The sequence below is a fragment of the Portunus trituberculatus genome, chromosome 17 (genome assembly GCF_017591435.1).
Source record: "Portunus trituberculatus isolate SZX2019 chromosome 17, ASM1759143v1, whole genome shotgun sequence".
Lineage (NCBI taxonomy): Eukaryota > Metazoa > Arthropoda > Malacostraca > Decapoda > Portunidae > Portunus > Portunus trituberculatus.
The window spans coordinates 27,292,525-27,303,061 of NC_059271.1; the positions used below are offsets into that span (position 1 = coordinate 27,292,525).

Here is a 10,537-nt window from a genome sequence, read left to right on the forward strand (position 1 = left end):
TAATATACAATTTTTTTTATATACGATGAAAAAATTTATATAATTTATGCCTTGAAATACGACAATATTTTTTAGATACGATTAGCCATCAGTAGGTGGCGCAGCGATTGCTCAGCTACCCATGTCCACCCGAACATTCAGCTCTCTCTCTCTCTCTCTCTCTCTCTCTCTCTCTCTCTCTCTCTCTCTCTCTCTCTCTCTCTCTCTCTCTCTCTCTCTCTCTCTCTCTCTCTCTCTCTCTCTCTCTCATTCAAAAGTTGTCTCCCTATAACATGGCGAGAGACCCAAGGTATAGAAGTAAGGCGTGCGGGAGAGGTGGTGGAATCAGACACAATGAAATCACTGTCGATTGCTCCTACCATTTATTGTTGGTGACACAGTGACGTAGAGCATATGTTTACTCCTGATGAGTGTTACCAGCTCACAAGCAAAGAAAACAGGAAGAAAGTAACCAAAATATAGTCGTAAAAAGCCTAAACGTCTATCGACGTGCCCCGTGCCATGTGTGATGAACATCTATCAATGTGCCCCGAGTTTTGCAGGTTAAGTTGTTATTTTGAGCAATATAGTTAATTTATATCATGCATACAATAACCATTGTATTTATCTTATATTAAATTTATATTTGGATGGTATTTAAAGCATGTTATTTTTTTTGGGGGGGTGGAGGGCTAAATTCATGTCACAAGAACGAATTAATTGTATTTCCATTAATTTCTATGGGAAAAATTGATTTGATATACGTTTTTTTTATACACAACGATTGTCACGGAACGAATTAAAATCGTATGTCGAAGTACCACTGTATTTATACTAGAAATTTTGCTGACAGTAATCTATTGCATATTCTATTAAATACATACTCTGAATGACTGATCAAATAGTATGTCTTCTCTCTAGAAGTCGGTGTCAGTAATGTCAGTAATATCAGTGGAGGGGAATAGCTAAGGCAGAGCACACACACACACACACACACACACACACACACACACACACACACACACACACACACACACACACACACACACACACACAGCGTAGTGTAGTAGTTAGCACGCTCGACTCACAATCGAGAGGGCCGGGTTCGAGTCCCGGTAAGTGGCGAGGTAAATAAGCAAGCCTCTTAATGTGTGTCCCCTGTTCACTTAGCAGTAAATAGGTACGGGATGTAACTCGAGGGGTTGTGGCCTCGCTTTCCCGGTGTGTGTTGTGTGTTGATGTGGTCTCAGTCTGTGTGTGTCTGTGTCTATCTGTCTGTCTGTCTGTCTTGTCTTGGTGTCCATTAGTAAAGACTGTTTATTAGTTGAACTTAGTTGCCTTTTATTTGTACTGTCTTGTTTTCTTAACTCTAAAGCAGGCTGTGAGCAATTTGGAAAACATAATATTTGGCAAAGGTTTCCAAGCCCGTGTGATTCCAGAGGTGGTGTTGTGCATGGTCCTGGCATGTTCAGCAGCAGGCATGGTGCACAGAGTGTCTGTCACTGTGTGGTGAGTGATCTATAGATGTTCTTCTAAAATTGCAATTTACTTCTTATACTCCATTAGATTGTTGATTTTCATATTTTGAAAATTTCAGTTCACGTGTATGTATGTGTACACATGGCTGCCTACTTGATGAAACCGCCTTCCTTCCCTCAGTTTTACTCAAAGTTATATGTTGATTTTTGTAGGTAAATATTACTGACCAAAAGTTGTGACATGTAAATTAACCTTTTGACTGCTAGTTGATGCATTTTCCTTTAATTACTAATCACTGAGATCCAGTGGCAACTCGTGACTAAGATTAGTTGGGATGCTGCTTCAGAAAAATTTCAGCAATTGTTTTGATATTGTGTAAAAGGAAAACAAACTTATAAAATAAAAATTCACTCTTCTGAGTCCTGCTCACCTTGATATTTTTAAGTTATTTAGTCAAAAAGCATTATTTAAGGGAAAACTTCTTTATTTTGTTAAACAAAATTTTACATGCATATGAGGGATGAGGTCCCACCAGCATACTAGAATTTGTGTCACACTACTGCTGGAGTGACAGTGCTCCCCTCTGCTATATGCTACTTCCTGTCTTGCACATATGTGCAACAACCAAGTATTGTCACTAAAACTGTAAGATTAAAACTGAATCTCAAAGTTCTATACAAGGATTTTTTTTTTTTTTTTCAAGCTATGGGATGGTTACTGATATTAAACTTAAGGATTATATAATATACGAATAAATAAAAAAGGGAAATGGACTCATTGAATATGGAAATTGGGCGTGCTGCAGTTTTGTAGTGCTTATGTATGAGCTGCCTCTGCAGAGATCTTCATACAAGCTTTGAACTAGATAGAAATTGCATAATCTATACAGAGAAGCAAGAGTAGAGGAATTAGAAATGGAATGTGGAGGGGAAAAGGAAGAAAGCAGGCCTAAGATTCAAGTCAAAGGCAATTCTATCTAATGAAAGCTGCCATGAAACAAAGATGAGATCACTTTATCAGAAATAGGTAAGAAAACTACTTCATCAAGTAGGAAGCCATCTATACATAAGAAGATGAATTTCATGTGGACTGCATTCATTGCAGCTGCATCATTTACATTGATTCTTTATTTCCTTTTTTTTTTTTTTTTTTTTATGTACTTATATGCCAAGCCTTCTATTCATAGTCCAATCTATTAACATTCTATCATAACAATATGCATCCAATTTGGCAACTTTTGCTGCTGTCATTTGCCTCACCATTGCTTGCAGTTCCTCTTTTGTTATTAAAGATTCATATAACTTTTTTAACATATTAATTCTTTGCTTCAATCCTGGTACTGTCATCTCTTGATTGACGTAAGATTTACATTCTTGAAGACGTCATGTTATTCAAAATTGCATTATTCAAACAATTTTCCCATAGAAAACAATGGTAATAGGGATGAGGGGGTTACATTCCTGGCCAATGGTAAATTCTATCTATTTTGGGGATTTTGTTACTCAAACCATAAAAAAAACTATCAATACAGAACTGGATCACAGAAACAATAAAAATATAAATTCTTATTTTAATTTTAAGTACATTACATTTTTAAGTCACTCAGTAACACAACATAAATACATCCTTACACTCACCATCACTTTGTTGATGCATCACTGGTCATCATCTGCTGAATCTTCACCCTGCTCTCCCTCACTGATCTCTTTTACTTCACTCATTTCTCCCTCTTCCTCCGGGTCCTCTTCTACAATATTCTTTTGGAAGAATTGATCTAGTGTGGTTTGTTTGATCATCTTTTCCGTCTGATCTAACATGATTTCTAGAAGTTTAGTTACCCCATCACTTTTCGTGCCACTGTTGCACTTCTGTTTACTTTAGGATCCTAGGCCTCCAGTAAGTCCAGTCCTTCTCTTATTGAAGTGAGTGCTTCCTGTAGATCTTTTTTTATTAATATTCTCTCTGGCTCTGGAATTACTGATGCAGACTTTGCTTTGGATGCCTCTGACTCTGCTGTTTCAGTCTTCTCCCTCTTCAACAATTTGCTTGGATGCACATGACATCGTTGAATTGAGTCAACCCATGTTAAATTGAATGGATCACGTTATTTAATCACATCTTAAATATCAGGCTGCGTTAAATAAAAATCGTGTTACTCTAATTCGTGTGAAGGGCATGCCGTGGTCAAGATTTAGTAAATTATGACAAGAAATAATTTACATCAATTCCTGCAGATTATTGCAGGAAAAATATTCAGAATTCATGTGGTATATGAATCATAGACGTATGTGTAGGGTAACACTCATTCTGACATGTTTAAAGAGACACAAATGGCGTACGCCATGAGGTGGGCGTGGGGCAATTAATACTCTCTAGGCATTGTGGTATATTGCCTGTTTTTCTTCATCATTTTACCACTATATTGGTCTCTGTGGTGAGGCTCCACCCCTCAAATCATTTGCCTCCTGCCTGCCATACTATACAGCACTACCCCCAGTGTGACAGAGAAAGTTGAAGGGAGAGGTTATGTTACGCTCCTGCTTGCAGGCTCTCTTATGTTTCTCTTTGCTGATCTTCCTGCTGCAACATGGGGAATAAACAAAATAGGTTACAGCAACTGAAGAAGATGTGAGAGATGAAGAAAAAGGAGAGAGAATAGGAGATAAATGAAAAAAAGAAAGAGATACCTCATTGGCAGGAAGCTGAGGTATTTGGCATGGCAGGGAAGGAGTTTTTTTGGAGAGAAGGGATAGGAAGAGGATCTCACTTTCAATAGCTGAAGCTAAGAGAGATGAAATCAAGGAAAAGAAAATTAGAAAAATGCAGAGGGAGAAGCATACATACTTGGAGGTGCCTTGGAGAGGATGGTCTCATGGAAAATGGGGAAGGTGCATACTGAATTAAAATAAACCATAATTCTATGAAACAGCATTCTTAGGACACCCACCAGTGAGCTAAATCTACTGGCAAAGGCACAAAGAACCAGAGCCAGGAATTCTGATAATGTTTCCATGAGGTAAATAGCTCCCAAAATTAAGTACTACTGAATAGGGGAGTTATTAGATCACTTGTGCAGCTTCTTTATAGATCAACAAACAACATGTAATAAATTTACTAGTTTTGTTAAAAACATAATGTAGGTGCTAAACTTTTAAAACTTTAAAGAGCCATATCTCAAAACATGATTTTTCAACCATCATACATGTTGCCTCAAAACTTGGTGTACGTATTGACTGGGATTGGGGTAACATTTTGTAAGACTGGTTTTTAGGAAGTTTTAATGAGGCAAAAATAAAATTTTTTCATACTGTTTTGATGATGTCATGATTTGCAAAAACTTTAAAAAAACATATCATAACGTATGAAGAAATAAAAAAAATAATATTCTCTATGTTTCTTTAGCTATCTTTCAAGTACTATTTCAAAATCAAAGCACATTTAAGAATAATTTGAAATAAGACCTGTATGACATTCTGAATGCAACTCTATGCATGACATTATTACTCTATCACATTCATGTTTATACACATATAAGACAACCATTGGCTGATAATATTCTGAAAATTTCAAGTCATAAATCCTGTAACTTTTCTTTTTTTGATAAATTTTTCAAATCGAGCACAGCATTCCCTTAATTGAGAACTGATTGTGTAAGAATCTGAAATTCCCTGGTAATTTTTATATTCAATTAACATCTTTCAATTTTTCCTTTCAGCCTTTTGTGCTCCATGGTTGGACTGTTTTATATCAATAAAATGGGACAGTCTAGCACAACTCCTGCTGCTCCTTCAGTGTCTGGCTCAAAAAAGAAGAAATAAGATGTTGGATTATGATTATCATTGAAGGATTTCTTATGTCAGTAATATATTTTGTTACCTTGGAATGCAGTTTTTGTTTATTTAATTTTCAATCATCCAGTTTCTTATAGACTTTGTTAGAACCTGCTATGTAATTGTTGTTCTGATTTTCTTAGAATACCAGAAGTTAAACTTCTTACAGGGTCCAAGGATTTGTAATAAAAATAGATTTATTTGTCATTGTGTATTCTTGACCCATGATATATGATTAGTGCATTACAGGTCTTTGATCTAACTTATGTACTATATATATATGTACCTTGTGCATACCTCTAAAACTATAATTTTTAAGTTATTTTGTCTGTTCTATAGGGAGTCTTCACTATCATCATTTGTATTTAATAATTTGCTTTTATTTCTGTTATATAAGACTGGGTATGTTATAAAAAAAACACTTTATTCTAAGACTAGACCATCTAAATATACTTAGATGCACATCATAAGTAATTTTGGAAGCTTTCTTGAAAAGGTTGTGATTAGATTGACCATATTTTGTTTGCAATAGTATGTTAGTCAAAAGCTTAACATATAAATTTGAACTGATTATGTTTAAAAATAAAAGTTGCTGGAAGAAAAGTAAATCATACAGTACTTGTTGATTACAAGAAATATTTGTATATAATTGGCTAATAAAATTTAATGCCCCAAAGAATGTGTTGCCAGTGAAGTGCTGTATTGCTGCTACAGACTTAATGATAAGTAGAGGCATTTAGAGACATAAATTGGGTAGAGTCTTGACCATACAACTACAGTTAAAAACCCAGAATGTCCTCATCATATTCTAGCAATGTGATTATGACCCTTTTTGTTGTTGTGCCTTGTGCTGTACACTTCATTAGTCTTGACTTTTTGCTAATTATTTCATATTTCTGTTTCAACATCATACATAATCCATGCATCCCTTCCCTTGTAAAAGCCAAAATGCTCATCACATAGTCTTCTGTATATCAAATGAATCTGAGCTTTGGTAGCAGCATCCAGAACCTGAATATTAAAGCTGCAACATTACTTATTAAGGAACAAATACACATCTTACTTAAGTATGGTTGTAGAATTGCATTGTGTGAGTTATTACATTTAAGTTATTTCATAATACACTCATCCAAATGTGCAGTTTTCCCTGTTTTTGTGTTCTTCATTACCTAAGCATTGCTTTATTTAAAGATGTTCTGTTCCACTTCTCATGTGTCAGAGTTTTACATTTTTTTTCTTTCAGGAGCATACATCAAAGATATGATACATTTTTTGAAGTATATTTAATTAGTAATAATGGTGTGCAGTCCTGTTCTAAAAGGGAATGGGAGAAAGTAATCAGAAAAACATATTATATGGCAAAGGAGTTCACATTAGTGAGACACTTGAATAAACATGAAGATAATTTGTTTGGACTGATACTCCTCAACTAGAGAGAGCAAGGAATCAGCCATACATGCACACTTACGGGTAGACAAAGATTTTTATTTCTACGTAAGAGGAGGAAACTGGCCAAGGGCAACAGAAAACAAGAAGAAAATGTACACTTCGATGTCAGCCCCCGAATAGGGCAAGAGAGTTTGCCAATAGAATGGAATAGATGTCTTGAAACTTTTCTCTTAAATGAGTTCAGTAGGTAGATGGAAGTACAGAAGCAGGCATTGAGTTTCAAAGTTGACCAGAGAAAGGTGTGAATGATTGAGAGCACTGGTTAACTTTGTATTAAAGAGATGGACAAGATAAAGATGAGAAAGAAGAAAGACTAGTGCAGTGAGTTTGAGTCATCCTCCAAAGTATCTGATCAAACTAAAACAGTGAACTTGGGATACCTATGAAGCAATCCATTCCCATCTAGGTAGAAATTTCCCAATGACACTTGATGCATTGAATGATTTTCATCACATCAACCATCATTTAGAATTTCACCCAAATTACTTCACAATTTATATAAAAAAAAAAGGTTTGTCCACCTTGTATTGGCCCTCTCAAAACCTCCACTAGCAATTTAGTTACTGAGCCTTGGCTTATGGCAGAATGCTAAGCACAAGCTTTTACTACTATATTTTTTAATGAAATACATCAGCAACCTTCTCCACATCAATATTTCAGTGGTCATATTAACAGCATAAACTTCTCTGTCAATGACATTTATCAACTCTAATATAGACACTAACTCTAGTTTGGGCCCTGACAACATTCACCCTCAGCTTCTTCATAAATGTGATCATAACCTATAGCTTATCTCCTCTAGCTCATCTTTCACAAATCATTTGTAGATGGGGTTCTATCTTAGGCCTAGAAAGAATTAATAATCATTCCAATATTCAAAGAAGGTACTAATCAAGATCTACTTGACTATTGTCCTTTCAGTGTTGCAAAACTCTTGAAAGGTTAATCTCATGCCAGCTTTATGAATATCTAGATATGTACTTATTCTCTGTATGGTTTCCATAAAGCCAATTAATAGAGGATTAACTTCATCTCACCTGTAATGACATAACTGCTTGACTGAATGAGGGGTACATCGTTGATCTTATCTTATTTGACTTCCCAAAGCCTTTGATGTGGTAAATTACCTAATAAAGTGGAAACTCAATACTCAAACTTAATTAGTTCTAAATGGCTGTTTGAGTATTAAAAAGTTTGACTATTAATTAATTCGTTCTAATCTTAGTAAAACCTCAAATAAAAAAAAATTCCATGTAATTTGTATTTTCTTTACATCTGGACTATGAGATGCAATTCTAGCCCCTATACTAAATTAAGGATGTAGGTCAATTGGAGTCAGTGCAAAGAAAGATGTCTAAAAAAATACATAAGAACATAAGAAAAGAGGGAAACTGCAAGAAACTGTCTGGCCTACATGTGGCAGTTCCTGTGTGAGAAAAGCTACTTACTTCCATCTATCATTCTCATCCATAAATTTGCCTTATCTTTTAAAGCTCCCTGTTGATTCACCACTAACATGATTACTGAGTCTGTTCCACTCATCAACCACTCTGTTAAAAAAACAGTTTCTACCCATTTCTCTCCAACACCTGAATTTCTTATCCTCTTCAAGTACTGAGACACATTTTTTACCTTGACTTGAGTATAATTAGAGAATCTTATTTGTATTAGGAAGAGTCTATGGAGGTTAGAAGATTAATGGCTAGAGTCTTTACTATTCTAATCCCAACATATGTCTCTTAAGCTGTATAAAATCACCTAAATAGTAATGAGAATGAATATGATACAGAGGATATGAGGGATATTCCCTGTGAAGAGAGAATGAAGAAAATCAATTTGCATTTCTTAGAGGGACATAGGTTAAGAGGAGACCTGATATAAATATTTTAAGTGTTATAAAGGTTATAACAAAGAAAACGAGTGAAGTTCTTAAGATCAGTAACAGTGAAAGAACCAGAAATAATGGTTTTAAGCTGGAGAAATTCAGATTTAAGAGAGAAATGGGAAGAAACTGGCTTCTCTTGCAGCTTCCCTCTTTTCTGATGTTCTTAATAGTTGTGTCTCTCTTTGGAACATACTCATTACCAGATGCAGTGGTGGAGCTGAATACACAGAAAGTTATTCAGTTTTATAGATTGAACTTAAGTTCAGTGCATATAGCATACTCTTCCAGCCCATGTTACTTTTAGTTTTATACCTATATTTCACATACAGTATGTTTAATCATTGGGATAGTATGCCAGCAGTTGTTTGGCCCACCTGATCCTTATGCCTAACTGTCATGTTAGGTCACAAGCAGGTTGAGCTAACTATATAGTATATACCAGGTGAGAGTAAATAGATAATAAATAATTTGTTGTGTACGTAGTTATATGATGGCCCTCTTCTCCAACTATTCGAAATTGCCGCTTTAAGCACCATCTTGTGATCAGATAAACTATATTTTGATTATTTGATGAATTTTTATAATATTTAGCGTGATATTTCATAGAATGTGAAGGTATAAGTAACAAATTCAGAATGTTATCCATTTTTTACGTAAGTAATAAAGGTAAGATTAAATTAAAAAAAAATCTATTCATATATTTGTTTGAAAAAAAAAAAAAAATTCTATAGTTTAAGTTATAGCCGAATTTATTCCTGATGAATATGTAACTGTGCCCGAAACAGGCATATGGGAGAACGCCGATACAAAGGTTACACCGACAGCAAGTGCTGGGTGACTCCCAACTCAAGCTCAAGCTCAAGGCCAGGGCCACGTGGATGAACTGAATGATAGATTTGTAGAAAATGTGAGAAATGCAGCAGTAAGCCAGATAGGGTATGCAAGAACAAGTGCCAGAAAGCATGCATGTAGGCCGTGGTGGAATAATGAGATCAGGGATGCTAGGAAGGAAAGGAAGAGACTGAATAGAGTGTGCAGACAGTTAAGAAAGAGGAGACATGAGAGTGAGGAAGCTGAAAGGGAGTACCTGAATGCATGGGCAGCGTATGTGAGTCAGCAGCGAATGACGAAGCGAAAGATAATGAATGCTAAAGTTACAAGTGAGAGAAGTGTGATTCAGTCCCTTAGAGAGAAAGGTATGGAAGGTGGGCGAGAATGGTATAGATTCCTGAGGGGTGAGGGGATGCCTAACAGTGAGAATGTGGAGAGCCTGAAGGTGAATGGGGCAGTGGTGACTGATAAGGAAGAAATGAGAAGGGCAATAAAAGAGTTTTGGGAAGAGATTGGAGGTGTAAGTGAGGTCTTTGATGTGGATGAAGGACATGTGTCACTGGAGAGAAAGGATGCAGATGAGTTGAATGAAAGGATCAGCAGGGAGGAGGTGGAGAAATGTGTGAAGAAGCAGAAGAATGGGAAGGCAGCAGGGCCGGATGAGATACCGTATGAAATGTACAAAATGGAGGAGAAGTAGTGATTGATAGGATGACTGAGTTGTTCAACCAGGTGTGGGAGGAGGAGAGAGTGCCGAGAATGTGGAATGAATGCAGGGTGACCTTGTTGCATAAGGGAGGATATAAGAGTAAGAATGAGTTGAGGAACTACAGGCCGATTGCGTTAGTTAACACAGTAGGCAAAGTGTTCAGTGCGGTGTTGAATGAGAGATTGTGCAAATGGATTGAGAGAGTTGGAGTGTTAGGCGAAGAGCAAAATGGATTCCGAGTGGACAGGAGAGCAGAAGACAATCTGTTTGTGGTGAATGAATTGATTGAGAGAAAGAAAAGGGATGGTAGCAAACTATACTTAGGTTTCCTAGACATAGAGAAAGCATATGATAGGGTAAACAGAGAAATGCTAG

At 36.1% G+C, this 10,537-nt stretch overlaps 1 protein-coding gene across 2 annotated transcripts in view; it reads left to right on the plus strand.

Annotated features, from left to right (window-relative positions):
* Positions 1 to 5,493, plus strand: part of LOC123505190 (keratinocyte-associated protein 2-like) — a 19,098-nt gene extending 13,605 nt beyond the window's left edge. For both annotated transcript variants that reach the window (XM_045256357.1, XM_045256356.1), the window contains 2 exons: positions 1,358 to 1,488; positions 5,174 to 5,493. In XM_045256357.1, the coding sequence (XP_045112292.1) occupies positions 1,358 to 1,488; positions 5,174 to 5,276 (234 nt within the window). In that variant the 3' untranslated portion in view covers positions 5,277 to 5,493. The remainder of the gene's footprint in view (positions 1 to 1,357; positions 1,489 to 5,173) is intronic.
* Positions 5,494 to 10,537: the final 5,044 nt, after the last annotated feature.